General features: G+C 38.3%; 3 protein-coding genes across 11 annotated transcripts in view; all 3 read left to right on the forward strand.

Moving 5' to 3' along the window:
- Positions 1-719, forward strand: part of LOC127520983 (carcinoembryonic antigen-related cell adhesion molecule 1-like) — a 47,513-nt gene extending 46,794 nt beyond the window's left edge. For 8 of the 9 annotated variants that reach the window (XM_051909775.1, XM_051909776.1, XM_051909777.1 and 5 more), the window contains 2 exons: positions 243-297; positions 388-719. In XM_051909775.1, the coding sequence (XP_051765735.1) occupies positions 243-297; positions 388-576 (244 nt within the window). In that variant the 3' untranslated portion in view covers positions 577-719. The remainder of the gene's footprint in view (positions 1-242; positions 298-387) is intronic. The other variant, XR_007932252.1, reaches the window with a different exon arrangement.
- A 1,915-nt stretch (positions 720-2,634) lies between these two features.
- On the forward strand, positions 2,635-13,937 carry vtg8 (vitellogenin 8). The gene is made up of 31 exons (XM_051907635.1): positions 2,635-2,754; positions 2,876-2,896; positions 2,989-3,140; positions 3,245-3,493; positions 3,568-3,729; positions 3,872-4,020; positions 4,113-4,263; positions 4,373-4,530; positions 4,601-4,766; positions 4,859-4,984; positions 5,266-5,484; positions 6,725-6,942; positions 7,030-7,127; positions 7,214-7,338; positions 7,415-7,510; positions 7,622-7,741; positions 8,367-8,553; positions 8,685-8,964; positions 9,066-9,367; positions 9,481-9,746; positions 10,197-10,244; positions 10,348-10,557; positions 10,809-10,951; positions 11,031-11,169; positions 11,244-11,364; positions 11,452-11,635; positions 11,712-11,806; positions 11,995-12,089; positions 13,158-13,323; positions 13,391-13,549; positions 13,638-13,937. Exons 1-31 carry the CDS (start codon positions 2,715-2,717, stop codon positions 13,754-13,756), a joined length of 4,764 nt encoding a protein of 1,587 aa, XP_051763595.1. The 5' UTR covers positions 2,635-2,714; the 3' UTR covers positions 13,757-13,937.
- A 1,178-nt stretch (positions 13,938-15,115) lies between these two features.
- LOC127519963 (vitellogenin-like) lies at positions 15,116-23,335 on the forward strand. Its single transcript, XM_051907634.1, has 34 exons — positions 15,116-15,155; positions 15,242-15,262; positions 15,345-15,496; positions 15,589-15,840; positions 15,919-16,080; positions 16,344-16,492; positions 16,609-16,759; positions 16,874-17,031; positions 17,105-17,270; positions 17,354-17,479; positions 17,569-17,787; positions 17,874-18,091; positions 18,179-18,276; positions 18,367-18,491; positions 18,566-18,667; positions 18,753-18,872; positions 18,992-19,178; positions 19,272-19,374; positions 19,460-19,645; positions 19,743-19,842; positions 19,928-20,132; positions 20,217-20,461; positions 20,562-20,606; positions 20,711-20,788; positions 20,888-21,094; positions 21,195-21,337; positions 21,427-21,565; positions 21,653-21,782; positions 21,875-22,058; positions 22,165-22,259; positions 22,357-22,451; positions 22,543-22,708; positions 22,789-22,950; positions 23,142-23,335. Exons 1-34 carry the CDS (start codon positions 15,116-15,118, stop codon positions 23,243-23,245), a joined length of 4,833 nt encoding a protein of 1,610 aa, XP_051763594.1. The 3' UTR covers positions 23,246-23,335.
- The last annotated feature ends 1,064 nt before the right edge of the window (positions 23,336-24,399 follow it).

A 24,399-nucleotide genomic window follows, 5' to 3' on the forward strand; every position in this document is an offset into this window, starting at 1 on the left:
CATAAGCTAAAGTGAATAGAAATATTAAGGATTCTGCACTATTTTGTCACAAATGAAATGAAATCTGTTAAAAAATGTTGACTCAAATTGTGAAATAATTTAATAAAATTTGATAATATATATATATATATATATATATATATATATATATATAATATAATCTGTTAACTTAATTTGTAATAATTTTTTTATTAAAATTGGACCCCACTGTATACTATATTAAATGGTTGTGTTACTTTAAGGAGGAGAAGGTGTACCTTGTCTAAACCCCACAGGGTTGAAAAGGAGGAGGTGCTGGTGAGAACGACTGACACTAAATTTAATTTTATACACATTTATTTAGAAAGTTAACTTTTCTTACTTATTTACTTGTGTTTCTCCCACCAGTATGACTCGGTGACTAATATCCCTGCATCCTCTGACCTCACACAAAAAGCAGATGCCTACAATCAAGACATTAATTATTCCAGCGTTAGTTTTAAAACAAAATATATGTCTTCAATCTCTACAGCTTTATGTGAAACAGATGCCACAGAAACAGAGGCTGTCCACTATGCCACTGTCATGTTCAAATAGCACAGTGTTGTGCTCTAGTGAGCTAATAATATTACTGTATTTGGGATATATAATATATTGTCCCCAGCAATAGATTTCTTTTTCATGTATCACTTTGCACTCTCTCTCTAATCGCATAATAAAACAATTAGAGCTCAAATCAATATTTCATGTCCATTCATTTATTTTTTTGGGAAGTAACCATCTAAGAGGTGGGTTCAGTCAGTCAGTCATCACTTCACACACACACACACACACACACACACACACACATATATATATATATATATATATATATATATATATATATATATATATATATCTTTGTGTGCCCTTTGTTAGAACTGAGCTAGGTAAAACTTCCTTAAAAGGGGTGGTTGATTATGATTTCACTTTTTTAACTTTAGTTATTGTGTAATGTTGCTGTTTGAACATAAACAACATCTACAAATTTACGATACTCAAAGTTTAAAGCAAAGGGAGATATTTTCTTCGCTGTTTAAGGACTACAACAAATGGCTGGTAGGGACTACAACAAGCTTCTTCCGGGTTAGTGACATCACTAACCCTAAAATTTACATAAACCCTGCCCCCGAGAACACGCAACAAAGGGGTGATTCCTAGTGATGGGCAGATCGAGGCTTCGTGAAACACTGAAGCAGTTTAAGCAAATGTGCCATAATGTGTCGGGGCTTCGAAACAATCTGACACCCGTCTCCATGGTGACCCCTAGTGGTCAGAACAGTGCAAATGCAACAAAACTCAGGCCAAACATGCATAAAAACACCTTTTACAAATGTATTGCAAAAGTTTTATTGCAAGTAAAATCTATCAAATGCAATTAACTAATCATCTAATACGATTATATATAGAGTATTATACTGTGTCTGTATAATATGTGTTCTTTTATCAATTTTCAAGGTTTGTTTCTCTGTTCCATGGCTCAAGCTAAACAGGCAAATAAGAGATTAATAACTACCATTATTCATTTTAATTATTCTAATGTCTGATTAAAACATCTACAAATGTATAAAACTGATCAGAGATCAGGTAAAACCATAGGGTAAAGTCCATAGACACTTCAATAGTTCCCAGTGAATCTGCATGATTCATGGGTTCATTTTATCATCGCCCTCTACCGGTGAACCATTGAAATTTCGAATTGTTTTAAAACGTTTCGAAACAGTGATGACATAATGAAGCCTCGTTTACTAAAATCACGTGACTTTGGCAGTTTGATACACACTCCGAATCACTGATTCGAAACAAAAGATTCATAAAGCTTCGGAGCTTCATGAAGCAGTGTTTCGAAATCGGCCATCACTAGTGATTCCATGTTATTGCAATACAGTACATAACACAAATGCAATAGCATGTCATAAAAGCAAGATGACAACATAAGTTATAACTGTAATTAAACTGAACTATACCTGTTCTATCTTCATGCAGCATATATTCTCTGGCTCTGTAGGCATCTTACAACTGTTCCCGCACGAGCGATTTATAGATTATCATGACGGAATATGCTAATCAATGACTTTAAGATAGTTACCTCCACATCAGCTACATAAATTCATCAACTAAGCATTCAGAAACGTCCTGTTGCATTCTACATGTTGGGGGGTATTTTGAGCTAAAACTTCACATACACACTCTGGGGACATCAGAGACTTATTTTACATCTTGTAAAAGTGGCATTATATAACCCCTTTAAATATGCCGCCACCTCAGATTGGAATCTTCTCCAGACTGAGATGAAGCTAAAAAGTTGGTTTGCTATAGTCATTATAAAAGGTTACTATGTAACCTTGAGAGTGAATTAATGGTGTGTAAATGTTTTTAACTGGTTGTATTTATGCTGGATTTAGTATTGTATGTTGTAACTTTGATGTAAACTCAGCTGCCTATCTATCTATTTATCTATCTATCTATCTATATATATATATATATATAGAGAGAGAGAGAGAGAGAGAGAGAGAGTATAGATACAAACACACACTGGATTACCATGTTGACCAATGAGCTGGTAGTTGGTGGGAGTAGAAACACAACCGGTTGGTTCTGCTAAACAGCTGGTTAATCATACATTTTGAGATCAGTATTTGGCCAGCAAAACTTGACTTTAAAACCAACATGGTGTTTTTGCACAACCGCTGACCATGAGAACTGTTCTAGTGGCCTTGACTATAGCCCTTGTGGGTAAGTAACCTGCAATGCTGTTTTAAATGACATAATTTGCATGCATATCATAGCATATCATTGATAAAACTGCCACCGTAGGACTTGAATATTACTGAATATTACTCTTTTTATATTTCAGCAAGTCAACATGTGAATCTTTGTAAGTAGTTAATCTAATTTTACTAGTGACAAAAGGATACTTTTCTACAGTATGTATGCGTCTTATGTAAAATGCTTTTTTTGCACTTTTAGTCCCTGATTTGGCAGGCACCCAGACCTATGTGTACAAATATGAGGCACTGCTCTTTAGTGGTCTTTACCAGGAAGGTCTGGCCAGAGCTGGCATTAAGATCAACAGCAAGGTTTTAATTAGTGCTGCAGCTGAGAACGCATTCTTTCTTAAGGTACCAGAACTTTTATGCCAGACTTTAATACCTTCATGGAGCTTTGTTCTCTTACTGCCCACATATAATTGAAAAGAAGCTCAAAGTTTCCCCATTCGTTGCAGCTCTCGAAACCTCAGCTGTTTGAGTACAGTGGTATCTGGCCCACAGATACTTTTGTTTCTTCTAAGCTCACCTCAGAACTGTCTGCTCAGCTTCAGATTCCTATTAAGTTTGAGTACACCAATGGTAAGGTTGGAAGGATATTCACCCCTTCTGTGGTCCCAACTACCGTCATCAACCTGCACAGAGGAATTCTGAACATCCTTCAGCTCAACATCAAGAAGACCCAGAACATCTATGAGGTTCAAGAGGTTAGATTCGCTGAAATGAAGTTTAATTAGCAATAATATTGAGCTAGATTGAGCTGAGTCTTCTTTCTGATAAGGATGGAGTTCAAGGTATTTGCGAGACCCAGTATCTGATTAGTGAAGATGAAGAAAACAACCACACCATCATCACTAAGTCCAGGGATCTTACCCTTTGCCATGAGAGGATAATGAAGGATGTTGGCTTGACTTACATTGAAAAGTGCATTGAATGTCAGCAGGTCAGGTCGAAAACTTCTTTTCCTATCAGTACTTTAGTTCGTGGGTTTTCAGCTGGGGTCCATAAAGATACTGGGGTTTGTGACCTGAAATAAAATGACCATGATAAACATAGATGTGTTTCTTCTATATATCATTGGACAGAGGGAAAAGAGTCTCTCTGGAGTTGCAACTTATAGCTACACCATGAAGCCAACTCCAACTGGTGTTGTGTTTACTGAAGCAACAGTCCAAGAGATTCATCAGTTTACACCTCATTATGAGATTGGTGATGCTACTCAGATGGAAACTAGGCAAGACATTTGTTCATGCACTCTTATTCTGATTTAATTATATCTGTGTTTATTTTTTGTGTGTTAACCTATTTTTATTTTTAATATTTCAGACAAACCTTGACCTTTCTGGAGATTATGGCATCCCCCATAATTCCAATCAGTGCTGAATATTTAGCCCGTGGATCTTTACATTATGAATTTAGCACTGAGACTCTCTGGAGTCCAATTCAGCTCATAAAAATCAGTAATCCACAGGCTCAAGTGAGAACATATTCATGTTATTATTGTAATTTTTCATTTAATATGTTTGAGTTTTTCTTAATAGTAGTATTTTAACTGTCTCTTTTTTGCTTGACTGGTATGCATTAAGATAGTAGATGCTCTGAATCATCTGGCAACCAAAAAACTGGAAGAAGTCCATGAAGATGTTCCTTTGAAATATATTCAGCTCATTCAGCTTATGCGATTTGCGAGTGTGGATGCTGTTGAGGGAATCTGGTCTCAGTTCAAAACCAGACCAAATTTCAGGTACATCAATAGCAATTTAACAATCTAAAAAAGCTATTTGCAAATTGTCTCCTATCTTCACTTCTCTAAGGAAATGGATCTTAGATGCTGTTCCTGCAGTTGGCACCCTAGCTGCTTTAAAATTCATCAAGAAGATCATTTTGGCAGATGGACTTTCCATCCCTGAGTTCACTCAGGTCCTTCTGGCCACTGTGCACATGGTCACTGCTAATTTGGACACCATTAAGATGTACTCTGTGCGTACACTCATATCTAAAGATTGACTCAAAGCTTAAACTCATTATTAAGCATGTCTGAACTTGTTCCTTAAATGTTGTAACCACCAAAGGGTCTGGCTTTGAGTCACAAAGTTCAAGAAACACCAATTCTACGTGATGTTGCTATGCTTGGCTATGGGACAATGATTAACAGGTACTGCAGTGGTGCTCCTGAATGCCCAGTGGAGCTTTTGAAGGTAAAGAATATTCTAAATCAGGGATGGGCAACTTCGGTCCTGGAGAGCCACTGTCCTGCAGAGTTTAGCTTCAACCCTAATCAAACACATCTTAAAAAGCTTATTAATGACTTCAGGATTACTAGAAAGCTACAGGCAGGTGAGTTTTTTTTTTTTTTTTTTTTTAATCAGGGTTGGAGATAAACTCTACAGGACAGTGGCTGAAGATGCTCATCCCAGTTTTAAATAATTTGCTTAACTGTATGTGTGGATTTGTGGACAACATGCTCTTTTTCTTTAAGCCCATCCATGAGATTGTTACTGAGGCGACTGCAAAGACTGACATTGCAGAGATCACATTGATTCTGAAAGTACTGGGCAACGCTGGTCACCCTGCTAGCATTAAATACATCACAAAGTTTCTACCATTATTTGGGACCCAAATACCTCATTTTCCATTGAGAGTACAAGTGGGTGCCATTTTGACTCTGAAGGCTGTTGCCAAAAAGGAACCAAAACTGGTTAGTCAGATATTTTGAGTCATGCTTTGTCGTACTGATCAAATGGCAGAGGTGGAAAGTCCAGGGGTCAGAAAGTAAAAGTCCTGCCATATTTTTATTCCACCCACTGAAACAGTGTTAAAGTTAATGAAACAATTAAGTGATTAATTGAGTGATGATTGACAATTATTGAAGATACCTGATGTTAACAAGCAGAATCACCAAAGGAAAAAATCACAATTTTAAGTCACCATCATGGAGATCAGGGATTGCTTTAGTTGAGCTCTTGACCCTTGATTTTTTAATATTAGATTTTGTTTGGCTGCTGTAACTGAGTTATAACAGCCAGCCAAACAAAGAGAAAGGATGATCAGGTGGTGTTGGTTATGTTTTCACATAATCATTATTTGACCTGAATCACCAAACTCATTTAGATTTACATTATTAATTACAGCAGCACTGTGATTCTACAGCAGAAGATCCAGCTTTTCCAATACAATCCAAAGGATTTCTTAAAAGTTGTTTAAGTCTGGTTTATAAAAAAAATAATAAAAAAAAACACTTTAATTTAGAGACACAGACATCAAGAATCAGCCTGTGATATCAGAACAACTTTTACCTTTGTATTGTATTGAAAAAGCAGGATCTTCTGCTGTAGAATCACAGTGCTGCTGTAATCAACAAGGTAAATCTAGCTCAGAGATTGGGCTCTAAATGAGTTTAGTGGTTCAGGTCAAATAATGATTATGTGAAAACATAACCAACACCACCTGATCATCTTTTTTCTTTGCTTGTCTGGCTGTTATAACTAAGTTACAACAGCCCAAACAAAATCTAATATTAAAAAGTTAAGGGTCAAGAGCTCAACTACAGCAAACACTGATCTCCATGATGCTGATCTCCAAAGGATTTTCTCCTTTGGTGATTCTGCTTGTTAACATCAGGTGTCTTCAACAATTGTCAATCATTACTCAATTAATCACTTAATTATCTCATTAACTTTAACGCTGCTTCAGTGGGTGGAATAAAAATATGGCAGGACTTTTACTTTCTGACCCCTGGACTTTCCACCACTGTCAAATGGGATCAACTCCAGTCTCTGGGACTCGAGACATGATGTCTCCCTATTTAGCACTCTAACAAACTAAGTTGAATCAAGTGTTTTAATTAATGAGACATCTAAAACATTTTGGGAGTTCGGTCCCCAAGACTGGAGTTGAGAAACACTGAGTTACTATATGCATTTTGCTTTGCATTTCAGGTCCAGAATGCAGTTCTGCAGATTTTTGTGAACAAAGATCTCCACCCAGAGCTGCGCATGGTCTCATGGATTGTGCTTTTTGAGACAAAACCAAGCATGGGTCTGGTTATTACTCTTGCACGTGCTCTTCGGAAGGAACCAAATCTACAGGTGGCCAGTCTCGTGTACTCTCACATGAAAGCCTTGACAAGGAGCACATCCCCTGAGTTTGCTCTAATGTGAGTTTACACTAACAAATGCTGCAATATTTTTCAACATATAGATGTATAAATCTTAAACATCTACAATCCACCCGTGTTTTTCAGTGCTGCGGCCTGCAATGTTGCCATCAGGATGCTAAGCCCAAAACTGGAAAAACTTAGCTTTCTTTACAGCAAAACAATTTTCTTGGATGGTTATGAGTGTAAGAAAGTTCTGTTGATCTCCAATAGTGTTGCATGCCAGGAGATGTTTTCCTCTGAAACCTTACTGATTAGTTTCATTGTATAGCTCATCTCATGGTTGGTGCTGTTGGTAGTGCTTTCATCATCAATGATGTTGCCACCGTCCTGCCCAGAGCTGTTGTAGCTAAAGCACGTGCTTACCTTGCTGGAGCTGCCGCTGATGTGATTGAGGTGAGTAGCTATGAAGATGCAGTACTTCTCAATTTCATTAATTTCTTAAAACCCATACTGTACCTAATTCTTTCAGGTTGGCATCAGAACTGACGGAATTCAGGAGGCTCTTCTGAAATCTCCATTTCTGAATGATGAAAGGCAGCCAAGGATGAAACAAGTGCTTAAGGCTGTAAGTATGGCATATTATAAATGTAATTTATGCAATGTTTCTTAACAGTTACATACATACATATATATATATATATATATATATATATTTTATCTATTTGTTATACTGCAGTTGAAAGCATTCAAGGCCCTACCAAAGAAGCAGCCATTGGGTTCAATCTATGTGAAACTTCTTGGACAAGAGATCGCTTTTGCAAATGTTGGCAAAGCAGTTCTTGAACAGGCAATGCAGGTCTATTGTAATAATATAATTTCACATGAACTAAGGGTGTGTTCACACTTGGCAGGTTTGATTTGATTAAAACAAACATGCAATTGCTCTGTTAGTGCAGTTCATTTGAATAAGTGTGAATGCTGCCGTCCAAACCCTGGTACGCACTAAACGCAACCTAAAAAGGGGTCTGAACAAAAAAGAACCAAGAGAACCGGACTACAAGTGTGAACACACCCTAAAACTCTGTTATATAAAATAATTTGCATTGTTTTCCTAAACTTTCAAGAAGAATGTTCAACATAGGGCTAACGATCAAATTTTATGGGAACATTTTATTTTGATGGTCCACTTTAGACATTCTGTTGACTATAAGTAACATTGCACCTACATGTTAATTACCAGTCATTAAGGTATTAGTAAACTGTTTGCTTAATATATGCTAACACTTTATTCTGATGGTCCCCAAAAGACATTCTACTGACTATAAGTAACTTTGCAAATACACGTCAACTTATTCTACAAACCCTACCAGTCTACTAATACTCTAATGAGAGTTAGTTGACATGTAGGTGCAACATTACTATAGTCAACAGAATATTTAAAGGGGACCATCAAAATAAAGTATAACCAATTTGATCTACAGCTTACCTCTGGAGGCTATATACCTGAGCTGACAGGGAAAGCACTTAAAGCAATGCAGAATGGTATTGCTTTCAAATATGCCAAGCCCCTGCTGGTGGCTGAAGTGCGTCGCATCTTCCCATCAGTGGCTGGTGTACCCATGGAGTTTAGTTTGTACACTGCTGCGGTTGCTGCTGCTAATCTGAAGGGTAAAACAGTCTCAAAAGCACAGTAGTCAATTTGAAGTTAGACTCTTTTGGAACAAAGAATGACATACAGAAAATGTACTGTAGTTTTTTTTATTTTTTTTTTACTTCTTTCCTATTGCCATCATATCCAGTCCAGGCTATTATTACACCACCTCTAACTGAAACCATCAGTGTTGCTCATCTGATGAAGACAGATGTGAGGATAACCGCTGAAGTTTTACCCAGCATTGCCTTACAGACCTTTGCTGTAATGGGACTAAACACCGGCTTTATTCAAGCTGCTTCCATGGCCAGAGGAAAGATCAGTACATTTTTTCCATTAAAAATGGAAGCAAAGTTTGACATCCCAAATGCTAATTTCAAGATACAGGCATTTCCTATTGTACTTCCAGTGCATGCTGTGACTGCACGGTACATAATATTTTGAGTAGCCCTTTACCACTGTCTGTATCATTTTACCACTGTCTATCTCATAACTTAAATGGCATTTTATGCTTCTTGTCCTACACTAGCTTTGAAACTTTGGCAGCAGCCAGAAACATTAAGGAGGTCAATGCAGAGAGAATTACACCCATTGTACCAGAATCAGTAGTTGTGCAACATTCCCAAGAATCTGAAAATGTTCCTCAGCCACCTGCTGAGGAACCAGAACTGAAGACTAGTTTTCCAGTTCACAGAACTCTTTGTTCTGTTGTACCTCACATTGGAGTCAAAGCATGCATGGAGATTATGTCCTGTAATGCTAATTTCATCAAAAACACCACCCTTTATAACATGATTGGACAGCATGGAGTACATATTAACATAGCTCGAGGCAAGTATCTGAAATCAAAACTATACAAATGACATCTTCAGAATTTCATTTGAAATTATTCAATTATGTTTGTTATTGAAAAATTATTTATCTTATCCTTTATTTATTGACAGCTGATGGTCCTGCTGTTGAGGGGCTAGAGCTAGAAGTCCAACTAGGTCCAAGAGCTGCTAAAAAGCTCCTTAAAGAAATTAACATTGTTGATGCAAGGACTCCCAAGTTCAAGACTGTCCTTCAGAAATTGAAAGAAATCTTGGAGGGTGGACAGAGGAACAATAACACCAGGTTCTTCAACCATAATGTATTGTTTTCCCCTAGAAGCAGCCACAGCATTAGTTCCAGCAGTTCTGTTCACTCTTCCAACTCTCATCTGTCCAAAGTGAGTTTTCATTATAACATTTCAGGATTTTCTATTTATTATTACTCCCACACACTACATGACTTTTCATGACTACTGTTCTTTTCACACTATACAACTATCATCTCCAATGTCAGTTCCAGTCAAAGTTTCACACTACAGGACTTGGATATCAGACAGGTCTAGATATAACCTGCTAAATATCTCTCATGCATCGGCCACACATTGGCGCTTCTCTCGAATCGCGTCTTTGATCATTCAAACAGCGATCGTCACTCATGTGAATGCCTCAGATTTTGAGTTTTTGACAGCAATCTCCATCAACTGTCGGCAATGGAATATCAGGGCTAAAGTTGTGTAGCATGTGGCTGACATTAGGAATATAAATGAAAGAAAAAACATCATTTGCTAAAGTCGATGTTTTAGTGTTTTACTTTTAAAACTATTTGATTTTTTATTCTGGGTCACTAGGAACTTTCCAGTGGAGAAAACAGTGAACGTTTCAAGGCTGTTCAGGAGGTAGTATGACATAGTTCCCATCAGCAGATCTTTGATAAACCCTTTAATTTTTTTTAATTTTTTTTTAAACAAAGATTAATTGGTAAATGTCTTTACAATGCAGCAGGCTAGATTCCTTGGGGACCCACTTCCTCCAGTGGTTGCTATCATTGCACGAGTTGTGAGAGTTGATCGCAAGTTGTTGGGGTACCAGCTCGTTGCTTACCTTGACAGGCCCACCTCAAGAGTGCAGATCATTGTGGTCTCCATTGCAGTGAAGGACAACTGGAAGATGTGTGCCAATGGCATCCTACTGAGCAAGCTCAAAGTTGCTGTAAGAAATTTCATGAAATGGGTTTAGGTTTCAGATACCACTTTTGTTATGTTAGGGGTGTACAATCCTGCTTCTAGATGGCCAGATTCCTGGATGGCCAGTTTAGCTTCAACCTGCCTAAACACACTTGAATGGAAGTTTCTAGTAATCTTCTTTAAGTAGAATTGGAGCTAAACTCTGCAGGATAGTGGCCCTCCAGGATCAGGACTGGACACTCTATCTATAACTATACAAAATTTTCTTCGATCTAGGCAAGGATAGCCTGGGGTGTAGAGTGCCAACAATATGCAATTTCCATCAACGCAGGGGCTGGCAACCATGGTCCAAGTCCTATGGCCTATCTCAAAGTGAAGTGTGAGAAGGTGCCCACAAGTATCACCACCTATGCCAAAAGGTTTGGTTACTCTCCATTTCGCAAAAGTTCCACTTCATAAATGTCAATGTGTCAACACATTTTTTTTTTCCTATTCAAGTTTGGCTGAATACATTCCTGGTGCTGCTCAAATGACTGGATTGGCCATTAGTGATGAAAAAAACATTGAGAGACAGATTGAACTGGTCATACTTGTCCCAACTGAAAGGACCCTGGACATCATTATTAAGACCCCAGCGGTAAGCAACAATCTAATGACTGATTCACTATGCCTTTATTGACAGCACTTTTTTTGAAATTTGTGAATTTGCAGATGACCTTGTCCAAGTCAAACTTGGTTCTTCCAATCGCTTTAACTTTTGAAGCTGTCCAGGCCTATCCAGAAGAAGATGTCATGAACATAATTCGAAACCTTTATATAGAGGCTAGTTCAGGTTAGTAAAGTGTAATGGCATTTCGTTTTTGTGACTTTATCTTTTATCTTTATCTTCACTAAATGTTTTGTTTGTCTCACTGTTTAGCTAAATGCAGTAAGGTCAGAAACACCTTGACTACTTTCAACCATAGGATATACAACTATGAAATTCCGCTTTCCTGCTACCAAGTCTTGGTTCAAGACTGCACTTCAGAGCATAAATTCATAGTCCTAATAAAAAAGGAGGATGTCTTTGAGCATGAAGACCTAAACATTAAGGTGGCAGAGATGTAAGTCCTGCTTACTGATATTACTAGTTCCACAAAGCAACCTCACTGCAATATTAATTTTTTTTTTCCACAACAGTGATGTAAACGTATACCATCAGGGGGGTGCAATGAAGGTTAAAATGAATGGAACTGAAGTACCAACCAAGAATATTTCATATCAGCACCCAACAGGTTGAAGTTCTCTCCACTTTAATTTGGTATAAAAGTCTGTTGCTTACATGAGCATTTACCTTTTTAGACTTGAAATGCATTTCAAATCCATTTCATGCAATTAAATATAACATTTAATGGGATGGTTACTGCCTTGGGAAGGAAGTCTTGGTATGTTCTCCTGTACAGTTTAGGTTTTTTCTTTATAGGAACCATACGAATTAAACAGAAGGGTCAAGGCATCGCTCTCTATGCACCAAGCCATGGTCTTCAAGAGGTCTACTATGACACTGACCAGTGGAAGGTAAGGCAAAATGTAACAGACCAGTATATGGGGACATTGAATGAAACTTAAAATATGTTAGGGCATCACAGTTTTACAGTTTAATCTGATATTACAAATATTGCGCTCAAGGTGTTAAAGGGTTAGTTCACCCAAAAATGAAAATAATGCCATTTATTACTCACCCTCATGTCGCTCTACACCCGTAAGACCTTCATTAATCTTCGGAACACAAATTAAGATATTTTTGATGAAATCCGATGGCTCAGTGAGGCCTCTATTGCCAGCAATGTCACCAAACCTCTCAAGATCCAGAAAGATACTAAAAACATATTTAAAACAGTTCATGTGAATACAGTGGTTCTACTTTACAGTGGGTGACTTTTCAACAATATCTAGTGATGGACGATTTCAAAACACTGCTTTGAAGCTTTACGAATTTTTGGTTTTGAATCAGTGGTTCGGAGCGCCAATGTCATGTGATTTCAGTAAATGAGGCTTCGTTTACGTGATCCGAACCACTGATTCAAAACAAAAGATTCGTAAAGCTTCGATGCAGTGTTTTGAAATCGGCCGTTACTAGATATTGTTGAAAAGTCGTTACTTTGGAGTTTTTTTTTGTGCACAAAAGTATTCTCGTCACTTTATAATATTAAGGTAGAGCCACTGTATTCACATGAACTGTTTTAAATATGTCTTTCGTACCTTTATGGATCTTAAGAGGATTGCTGGCAATAGAGGCCTCACTGAGCAATTGGATTTCATCAAAAATATCTTAATTTGTGTTCTGAAGATGAAAGAAGGACTTACGGGTGTAGAACGACATGAGGGTGAGGAATAAAATGACAATTTTCTATTTCTCAATTTTTTCGGTGAACTAACCCTTTAATATACAAGGTGCTTTTTAAAGAATTTAATGCTGCTATTTTTATTTTTTTAAATATCTATTTTCAATTATCAGATTTTTTATTTATTTTTTATTATTATACATAATCATGGTAGCAGGGTTTATGTTTTAGATCGTTACCTACTGACAGATGGTTGTTGCCATCCATTATTAGATAAAAAGAGGTTTCCCCGATTTTGCAGATTTATGTTGCGGACTGGATGAAGGGACAGACTTGTGGACTCTGTGGAAAGGCTGATGGAGAAATCATACAGAATTATCGCACACCCAGTGGATACCTGACCAAGAGCTCAGTCAGCTTTGTTCACTCATGGGTGCTTCCTGCTGAGAGCTGCCATGATGCTGATCGTAAGTGTTTTACTGCTACAACAATTCACTCAAATAAAATGCATTTATTGTATACAATCTTCCCCAGAGTGTCACATGAAGCTTGAAACTGTGGAACTGGAGAAGCAGAGGTCAGATAGGCAAGAGTCCAAATGCTACTCTGTTGAGCCTGTGTTGCGTTGCCTGCCTGGCTGTCTGCCAATTAGGACTAGTCATATCACTGTTGGATACTACTGCCTGCCTTCTAGTAAGACCTTCATCCACTGAATTTTCATACAATATTTCATCGATTTGTTTTTTAGTTGCTACAATTTCATTTGATGCTTTTGTTTCAGACCTAAAATCAAACCTTTCTGCAAATCTGAGCAGCAACTATGAGAAGACTGAAGATCTGATAGAAACTGCAGAAGCCCACATAGCCTGTTACTGTACAGAGAAGTGTTTAACACTGTAGCAAAATTGCAACGTTTTAAAAAAAAGCAATTAAACAAATAAAAAAATTATACTAGCTAAACTAAATATGGGTTAAAACTACATCACATCAGCTCAAGCTCTGAAATGTATCACAATTGCTAATTTGGCTGGTAAATATGTAAATGTCCCCCCTATATTTTAATAAACATGGTCTTTAGCAACATTTGTGATATTTCTTTTGATGTAACAATATCAGACATAACATCCCCTTGGAATTATAAGGTTCTATCTGCATTCTGAGCAGTTTTGAGATATTGAACTTTATTTTTTTTTTGCATTCCAAACGACTTTGTAGATATAACATTTTTGTTTTCTAAATAAAAAGACTCGAAATATACACAACATTAAAAAAAATCACATAATGTAAATAAGTTGTCACAGAAAAAGAATATGTGAATAACTCAATTTTGACAAAAATGTCAGAAAGAACCTTCCATCCTCCCACAGCTGTTCTTTTATTACTTATGCCCATTGTTATAAAATAGCCTTCACTGCATCTATCCCATATTTGAGGTACAAAAAACATAAAATAGTAATTATATCATGTCTACAGAAATTCCACATACTGCTGATGTTTTGTGAATTCTAATTATATTTTGCCATATGCATAAACATGACAACCATGTGATTTGGATGTTTATCAATATTAGAAACAATGACCATGACTTCTTGATTTGTTTGCTGTGTTCCAAGTCAAAATTGCATGATGCACATGACATGACATTGCCCTTTCAGCTTTTCTGAAAGTGTCTATTTACGACTTATTTTGACTGATGTACTACTAAACGTAATTTTAAGTTTATTGAACAGTGTTCAAAATGTGAAATGCATGAGTGCAAGCATATATGAATGATAATCTATCTACCTTAGAAATATAACTAGTGCTATCATTTTTTATTCACTATAAGTGATTGTCAATCACTCAACTTTCAAAATTGATTTAATTCTACAATTGATAAAACCAAAATATTTTAATTGGGCATTGTTATATTTAAGTAAAATTGAAAGTATTCTAAACATTTTTTTCACAGAAAAATGGGAAGTATTCTAAATAATTTTTCTTGAAATTAAATAATGAAATATATATTATAGTTTATTATATATTATATATAGTTTCACTGTGGACATTGGCCTAAGGATGACATGATGAGAGGCCAGGGTAGCCTAACCTCTAATTGATATCTCTTATCAGTCATCTAACCAGCCCAAGCTTATTTGCAGTGTAAGACGCACACATAGAAACATTTGTTAATCATTATTTTAGAATTAATATTTGGTCAGCAAAAATGAAAACTATAAAAGTCTGTTCTTTTCTTGAATTCTTCACAAACCACCAGCCATGAGAGCTGTTGTGCTTGCCTTGACTCTAGCCTTTGTGGGTAAGAAAATGCATTGATTGGAAAATTTGATTAGATGCAACTTTATTTTCAGAGTTTTGTCTCATTGTCTTTATTGTTTCTTTTAGCGAGTCAACAGATTAACCTTGGTAAGTATTATGATTTAGTTTAGACTATATATAAATATATATAAAAGGTTAGACTACATATATATATAAAATTATGTTTCAGTTCCTGAGTTTGCCCTTGATAAGACCTATGTGTACAAGTATGAGGCTCTGCTCTTGGGTGGTCTTCCTCAAGAAGGTCTGGCCAGAGCAGGTATAAAAGTCAGCAGCAAGGTTCACCTCAGTGCCATGACAGAAAACACCTTCCTGATGAAGGTATTGACTATTAAAAAACAAAAAGGTCCCAGCTAGCCCCTACTCTTACAAGCAATCGTATAATCAATTAAATTGAAAATGTCCCCTTATAGCTCATGGATCCTCTACTCCACGAGTATGCTGGCATTTGGCCCAAGGATCCATTTGTTCCTGCCACTAAGCTCACCTCAGCTCTGACTGCTCAACTTCAGATTCCCATCAAGTTTGAGTATGCTAATGGTGTAGTTGGAAAGGTATTCGCCCCTGCAGGAGTCTCCCCTACAGTACTGAACTTGCACAGAGGAATCCTCAACATCCTTCAGCTCAATCTCAAGAAGACCCAGAACATCTATGAGCTGCAAGAGGTGAAAAAGTGATCCTAGTACATATTTTTAAATCTCTTTTAAGTTCTACAATCTTATTGGTTTTACTTGTTCTTCAAGGCTGGAGCTCAGGGAGTGTGCAAGACTCAGTATGTCATCAGTGAGGATCCAAAAGCCAACCACTTTATTGTCACCAAGGCTAAGGATCTGAGCCACTGCCAGGAGAGAATCATGAAGGATGTTGGCTTAGCATATACTGACAGGTGTGCTGAATGCACAAAGGTAATGAAAAGACAACATAGAATTGAGAAATCTACCTATTATGTTGCTAACTATTGCTAATGCTAAATTGTTTGTTTTTTAGTCCATATCTGTTGGCTTTGATACAATCTATATGCTAGTGTATTAACTTTAAGTAGCTATGTGCTAGTCTTTCTCTTCTAAGAAAATGGACCACAAATGTTGACAACTTACCTTGCACTCATGAGTGTATAAATAAAACATTCTCTAGAGCGAAAAAAGGAAACTTACCTGTCTCTCGACAGAGGGTCAAGAGTCTCACTGAAACTGCAACTTACAACTACATTATGAAACCAGCTGCAGCTGGTGCACTGATAGCTGAAGCAAGAGTTGAGGAAGTGCATCAGTTTTCACCCTTCAATGAGATCCATGGTGCTGCCCAGATGGAAGCAAAGTATGATTCATCCTCTGTGAGATTTCTTTTAAAATATGAAGTAACAATATTTAATGACATATTACATATTTTTTCAAAAAGTGAAGGTACAGAAATATGTATATTTATTGTTACAGACAAACCTTGGCTTTTGAAGAGATTCAGAAGACCCCTGTTGTTCCAATCAAAGCTGATTACTTGGCCCGTGGATCCCTGCAGTATGAGTTTGCAACTGAGATTCTTCAGACCCCCATTCAACTCATGAAGATCAGTGATGCACCAGCGCAGGTAAAGATGTAGATTGATTTACCTTTAATGCATCAAAGCTTTAAGTTATAAGAAAATGCATCCATTTTAAACTGTCAAGATTTGACACATGAATATTGTCTTTACTCTTACCAGATTGTGGAGGTCCTGACGCACTTGGTTGTAAACAATGTGGCCATGGTCCATAATGATGCTCCACTTAAGTTTGTTCAGCTCGTCCAGCTCCTGCGTGCTGCCACCTTGGAGAATATTGAGGCCATCTGGGCTCAGTTCAAGGACAAAGCAGTTTACAGGTTCAATTTTGCAAAAAATTTTAGAAGCAATATAGTTAAAAATGTTCTACTTAAAACAAGTAATCTGTTATAGGCACTGGCTTCTGGATGCTCTTCCTGCTGTTGGCACACCGGTCATTGTAAAATTAATCAAGGAGAAGTTCCTGGCTGGAGAACTTACCACTCCCGAGTTCATTCAGGCTCTTGTGGTTGCTCTGCAAATGGTCACTGCTGATTTGGACACCATCCAGTTGACAGCTGTGGGTACATCTTACTATACTCAAAGTGCTGTTCTTCAAATCTTACCTTAATCAAATTATAATTTCTGTATTTTGCTGATCAGAGTTTGGCTATGCACGAGAAAATCGCCACAATCCCAGCTCTTCGTGAAGTCGTCATGCTTGGATATGGTTCCATGATTGCCAAACACTGTGTTGCAGTTCCCACTTGTCCTGCCGAGCTCCTCAGGGTAAACACCTCAAGCCCAGAAAGCATACAATTCTGTCAAGAACTTAATCTATAATATCGTTCTAACTGTATGTACCTCAAACTCCTTAGCCCATCCATGAGATTGCTGCAGAGGCCATTTCCAAGAATGACATTCCTGAAATCACTTTGGCTCTGAAAGTTCTGGGCAATGCTGGTCACCCTGCTAGTCTTAAACCCATCATGAAGCTCTTACCTGGACTGAGAACTGCAGCTGCTGCTGTGCCCATTAGAGTCCAGGTTGATGCCATCTTGGCCCTGAGGAACATTGCCAAGAAAGAACCCAAACTGGTAAGTGTCAGACAATGTAGGAATGAAAAGAAGATGATTATGCATACTTTCTTCCAATAATATACTAACCTTATTCCCTGCCTCAGGTTCAGCCAGTGGCTCTACAGCTTGTATTGGACAGGGCTCTCCACCCAGAAGTGCGAATGGTTGCTTGTATTGTGTTGTTTGAGGCAAAGCCCTCAGTGGCTCTTATGTCCAGTCTTGCTGGTGCTATGAAGATGGAGACTAACATGCAGGTTGCAAGCTTTGCCTATTCCCACATCAAGTCCTTGACCAGAATCACTGCTCCTGATATGGCAGCTGTGTAAGAATAACAAACCATTTTTAATATATTTTACTTTATCATGTCATTTGAGCACAATCCAGAGGTAATCATGGTTGTCCATTCCAGTGCTGGTGCAGCTAATGTTGCCATTAAGCTCATGAGCCGCAAACTGGACAGGCTTAGCTTCCGTTTCAGCAGAGCCCTTCAGCTGGACTTCTATCATAGTGAGTCTTGAAAACCAATACAGCATGCTTAAGGCTTTTCATAAAACACCTACACAAAATAATTGCATTTTTGCCTCTGTCCCTGTGCAGCTCCTCTTATGATTGGAGCTGCCGGTAGTGCCTACATGATCAATGATGCCGCCACCATCCTGCCCAGAGCTGTTGTAGCTAAAGCACGTGCTTACCTGGCTGGAGCTGCTGCTGATGTTCTTGAGGTGGGCCAACCAAGATTTTTTTTTTTTAATCTGATTCAGTTTTCAGTCTTAACTCAGTTGATTCTTTCAAACAGATTGGTGTGAGAACTGAAGGAATCCAGGAGGCTCTTCTGAAATCTCCTGCTGCAGATGAGAGTGTTGACCGTATCACAAAGATTAAACGCACACTGAGAGCAGTAAGTTATTTGTATTTTATTGTATGCTATTAAATTTAAGACGTAAAAAATATATATATAAACATTTTATTGTTTACATTTTCAGCTCATAAACTGGAAGGCTCTGCCAACCAACCAGCCTTTGGCTTCAGCATATGTAAAACTGCTTGGACAGGAAGTGGCTTTCGCCAGAATTGACAGGAACATCATTGAACAAGCAATACCGGTATTGTGTTCTAGTTCATGCATCCTCTTTTATTAGCATAATTCTCATTCAGCTTATTACTTGAGATATTATAGAAATTCTTATTAGATTTATTTTGTTTTTTTTATAAACATCCCCAGATTGCCACTGGACCCAAACCACGTGAACTGTTAAAGGGTGCCCTTAAAGCTTTGCAGGAAGGAATTGCCTTTCAGTACGCCAAACCCCTGCTTGTAGCTGAAGCGCGTCGTATCTTCCCAACAGCAGTTGGTGTGCCCATGGAGCTCAGTATGTACTCCGCTGCTGTTGGTGCTGCAAGTGTCAATGGTATGGGTTTTTTTCTCTCTTTGAATTTTTAGCGTTCTGAAAAGAGAAAAGAGAGGGTAACTTCTTGGTCTTATATTATGTTCATCCTTCTAGTTAAGGCTACCATTACACCTCCTCTCCCTGAGGAGATTGAGACAATGACTCTTGAGCAGCTGAAGAAGACAGATGTTCAACTCCAAGCTGAAGCTAGACCAAGGTACACTTTTAAAAACACCTGAAGCCAAGAAATAGCATATGCAACAGTGCCTTTAAAAACATAACCTCCCTTATTCTTGTTTCAGTATTGCTATACAGAAATTTGCTGTGATGGGAGTGAACACTGCCTTGATCCAAGCTGCTGTTATGGCAAAGGGAGAAATCCGTATAATTGCCCCTGGAAAATTGGCTGCAAGAGCAGACATTCTCAAGGGCAACTACAAGGTGGAGGCTCTGCCTGTTGAGCTTCCTGAACACATTGCTGCTGTGAGGTAATGAAATCTTAGTCTTGCCAGTGTAGCAAAAATGTTGAATGAATTTCCCCAAAAATTAACAACAGTTTCCTCCTATATTTTCTTGTTTTGACAGTTTTGAGACTCTTGCTGTGGTCAGAAACATTGAAGAGCCAACTGCTGAGAGAATTGTTCCGCTGGTACCCGAGTTGTCCCTGCAAAACCCCCAGACATGGGTAAGCCACACACGAATATGTGGAAGTATGCTTCAAAGTCAAAGTGGCAAGACTTGTTACAGTACTTGTTAATTTTGTGTTTCAGTCTTCTGAGATCCCTGATCCTGACATGCCAGCTGAGGCTCCTATGAGACCTGCTGCTCCATTTCACAAGACTCTCTGTCTAGCTGTCCCATACATTGAAATCAAAGGGTGCATTGAGGTGCACTCTCACAATGCTGCTTATATCAGAAATTCTCCTCTCTTCAACATAATTGGACAGCACTCAGCCCGTGCTGCAGTGGCAAGAGGTATTTTCAAAAACAGATTTACTTGAGTTAGCAGGATGTATTTTTCACATAAAATTTTAATTACTTTTGTCATTTTGGCTGTAGCTGAAGGTCCTACAGTTGAAAGATTGGAGCTTGAAGTCCATGTTGGTCCTAGAGCTGCTGAGAGGCTCCTGAAGCAAATCAGCCTCATTGATGAGGAGACTCCAGAAGGAAAGGCCTTCCTGTTGAAACTGAGGGAAATCCTGGAGACTGAAGATAAAAATGTGCCTGTCTCTTCTGAAAGCAGCAGCAGCAGCCGAATCATCAGCAGTTCAAGCTCCTCCATGTCCAGCTCTCGTGTGACTGAGGTGAGGATATGGGATCTTGTTTTATGGCTTGGTTGCTAACATTTGTATAATCACTGTCTCCTTGTTTTATTAATTCTCATTCTTTCTTATGGGTTTTCAGACTGCCAATCACATGGAGCCCTTCAAGAAATTTCACAAAGATCAGGTTATTACTCATTATTACATCATTACTCATTCTAATATATCTCTATTTGGAGTGATTGAGTTTCTTCCAGCACAGTTAATACTATACAAAAACTTTTCTTGCAGTACATGGCACAACACGGTGCCTCAAAGGCAGTAAGCAGTGGAAGCGCCGCATCTAGCTTTGAGCACATCCAGAAACAGGTGAACTAATTTCTGTGATTTGATTTGTCTAAAACAAAACCTAAAAAGGAATATCACACTTCTTGAATGAATCGCTTAAATGATTGTTCATTCTTTTAGGCTAAATATCTTGGGAATGCTGTTCCACCTGTTGTTGCTGTCATTGCCCGTGTTGTTAGAGTGGACCACAAGTTGTTGGGTTACCAGCTTGCTGCTTTCTTTGACAAGCCAACTGCAAGAGTGCAGCTCATTGTTTCCTCCATTGCCGAGAATGACAACTGGAAGTTGTGTGCTGATGGTGTCCTGCTGAGCAAGCACAAAGTCACTGTAAGATCAGACATTTTGAAATTCCCCAAAATGTCACAATTGTCTAATTCTGTCCTTGATGTTCTGCTGGTCTGAATTGTACATACATTTTATTCTTCAGACCAAGGTTGCTTGGGGTGCAGAGTGTCAGCAATTTGCAGTCATTACTAAAGCTGAGGCTGGAATCCTTGGAGAATTCCCTGCTGTCCGTCTAGAGTGGGAATATGAAAGGCTTCCAGTTATTGTCACCACCTATGCCAAAAAGTAAACACAATGATCATGAACTGTTTGTGGTAACTGTACAAATGCTGTGTTTTTGAATCTGTTTTTCATTTGTATCACTTTTCAAACAGGCTGTCTAAGCACATACCTATGGCAGCTTTGCAGGCTGGAGTCAGGTTTGAAAGAGCCACGAACAGAGAGAAAGAGATTGAACTGACTGTGGCCTTGCCCACTAAGAGGACCCTAAATGTTGTTGTTAGGGCTCCAGAGGTGAGTGGCCAGTAATATTTAAACTATGAATCACTCAGAGATAAAATAAGAAAAAGCAACTACTGTAACTGTTTTCTGCTGCTTTAGATGACACTGTCAAGGATGGCTATTCCTCTCCCCATCACTGTTCCCATCAATCCAGATGGAACTCTTTCCATTCATATTGACCAGGACATTCTGTTCAGAGCCCAGAACTATATCTATGATTACACCACAGGTACAAATCAGAGACATGACACAGGAATTACCATACCATTAAATATATTTAGAAACCACAAACTTGCTTGATTTTGATTTGATTTTTGTTAGCTCAGTGCAGCATGATGCAGGACACAATCACCACCTTCAACAACAGGAGGTACAAGAACGAAATGCCCATTTCCTGCTACCAGGTCTTGGTCCAAGATTGCACACCTGAGCTGAAATTTGTTGTTCTGTTGAAGAAGGATGAAGAGTCTGAAGAAAACCGCCTGAACGTTAAACTTGCTGACATGTACGTTCACTCTGTTGTGAACTAGTATCCATTTAATCTGCAGGTTTATTTACTGTGATTATAGTTTTATTACCACTACACTGAGTTGATCACCTGTCTTTAACAGTGATGTAGACTTGTATGCTTTGGGCACTGACGCAAAAGTTAAAGTGAATGAAATGGAAGTTCCCATCAGCAGCCTTCCCTATCAGCATCCGTCAGGTAGGTTATAAGGTCCATGCAGGTCTCTTTGAATTCACATAACATGTTTAGCTATATATTTAGCTATAAAATAAATTAAAATGCACTTCTGGTTTAGGCTCCATCCAGATCAGGGAGAAGGCTGACGGTTTGTCACTTTATGCTCCTAGTCACGGGCTTCAGGAAGTCTACTTTGCTAATGGTCATTGGAAGGTGACTGCAAGTTAATGAGTATCTATCAGCTACTGTATTTCTACAACAAAAACACGTTCAATTAATTCCTGACATAAATTTTCATTTATAGATCCAAGTTGCAGACTGGATGAAGGGACAGACCTGTGGACTCTGTGGAAAAGCTGATGGAGAGATCGAACAGGAGTACACTACACCCAGTGGATACCTGACCAAGAGCTCAGTCAGTTTTGCTCACTCATGGGTGCTTCCTGCTGAGAGCTGCCGTGATGCCAGCCGTAAGATTGTTTGACGCTGTGTATTACAACATCATATGTTTTAAGTACGTTTTAAACAAAGAAATATTTTCTTCTATCAGAATGCCGCATGAAACTTGAATCTGTGAAGCTGGAGAAGCAAGCGATTTTGAATGGACAGGAATCTAAATGCTACTCTGTTGAGCCTGTGCTGCGCTGTCTGCTAGGCTGTGCACCAATCAGAACCATCCCTGTCACCATTGGATACCACTGCCTGTCCACTGGTAAGTGATTTTATTACTTGTTTGAAGATTGATATGTCTCTATCCATATAACACTGACATTTAATAATATTACCATGAACTACATAGGCCAAACAATATGCAAAATGATTAACATAATATTGTCTGAATGGGAAAATATACCATTTTGGTTTCTATATATGTCACTTACATTTTTATATCCTGTGTTACAGACTCCAACCTTAACATGTTTGATGGAATCTATGAGAAGAGTGTAGACTTGAGAGAGACTACAGATGCTCATGTGGCCTGTCGCTGCACTGAGCAGTGTGCTTAAACCCAATTCTTGGCTCAGTAGAACCTAATCCAACATTTTTGAAGCTGCTGTAAATTAATGCCTTAATTTTAATAAATCTGAATGAGCATTCTTAAAATTTGTCTGCTGACTACTTTTTCTTTATTTAACAACTGGAATACTACTTCCTACTGTTGTCTACTTCTGCTGTAACCACCATAGATACTAAGGAAGGAAAGGGAAGGGAGGAGGGGGCTTAGATACACCAATGGGGTTTCCAATGACAGATGGTTATGATATTTTAAGAGGAATGAAAATATAACATAAGGGGACATACATGGTGCAATTGCTATTCTGAAACTAGATATTCCTGTCAGATACTAAATATTAAGACATTCACATGCATTTTCAATGTTTTCACTGACCAACTTAAATGTATTTTGTAAATATAAACAAATTTTGATTTTGATGGCTGCAACACACTCCAAAAAAGTTGGCATGTTTACAACTGTGTCACATCACCTTTCCCTTTAATTACACTTTTTAATTATTCAGGAACTGGGGATACTAATTTTCGAAGTGTTGCAAGTGAAATTTTTGCCCAATCTCGCCTGATACAAGACAGCTGCTCAACAGTCTGTGGTCATCATTGTTTGATTCTCCTTCAATACGAGACAGATCAGATCAGTCAAGCACATCCCTTCTACAGTGTAGAGTGTCTAAGAAACCACTCTGATGTAGCACACTTGCTGAATGAGGCCTGGCATTGTCATGCTACCCAGGAAAGAGGTCATCTTGATGGCAGTATATGTCTCTGTACAATCCCAATATACACTTCCACATCAATGTTTCCTTCATACATCTGCGAGTCATCTGGTGCCACCGTGGTCCCTTGGTTTCTCAAGCAATGGCGTCTGAGGGGGTCAAAGGTCACGCACATTCATCAGAGGTTTCCTGCCTTGCTCTACACGGATTGAGATTTCTCTGGATTCCCTGAATCTTTTCACAATGTTATACATGGTAGATGCTGGAAGACCTATATGCTTTGCAATCTTGCATTAAGAAATGTGATTTTTGATTTGTCTGACGATTCTCTCATGAAATTTACCACAGAGTGGTGATCCATGACCCATCTTTGCTTGCAAAGACTGAGATGCTCCTATTACACTCCATCATGATACCTGCTTATTGTGGAA

The sequence above is a fragment of the Ctenopharyngodon idella genome, chromosome 10 (assembly GCF_019924925.1).
Source record: "Ctenopharyngodon idella isolate HZGC_01 chromosome 10, HZGC01, whole genome shotgun sequence".
In the NCBI taxonomy this organism is placed as follows: domain Eukaryota; kingdom Metazoa; phylum Chordata; class Actinopteri; order Cypriniformes; family Xenocyprididae; genus Ctenopharyngodon; species Ctenopharyngodon idella.

Coding starts and splice junctions, on each gene's coding strand:
- vtg8 (XM_051907635.1), top strand. CDS start 2,715: ATGAGAACTGTTCTAGTGGCCTTGACTATAGCCCTTGTGG. Junction 10,952..11,030: donor ATCACCACCTATGCCAAAAG/GTTTGGTTACTC, acceptor TTCCTATTCAAG/TTTGGCTGAATACATTCCTG. Junction 11,365..11,451: donor TTATATAGAGGCTAGTTCAG/GTTAGTAAAGTG, acceptor CTCACTGTTTAG/CTAAATGCAGTAAGGTCAGA.
- LOC127519963 (XM_051907634.1), top strand. CDS start 15,116: ATGAGAGCTGTTGTGCTTGCCTTGACTCTAGCCTTTGTGG. Junction 15,156..15,241: donor CTTGACTCTAGCCTTTGTGG/GTAAGAAAATGC, acceptor TGTTTCTTTTAG/CGAGTCAACAGATTAACCTT. Junction 19,843..19,927: donor TGCAAAACCCCCAGACATGG/GTAAGCCACACA, acceptor TTTGTGTTTCAG/TCTTCTGAGATCCCTGATCC.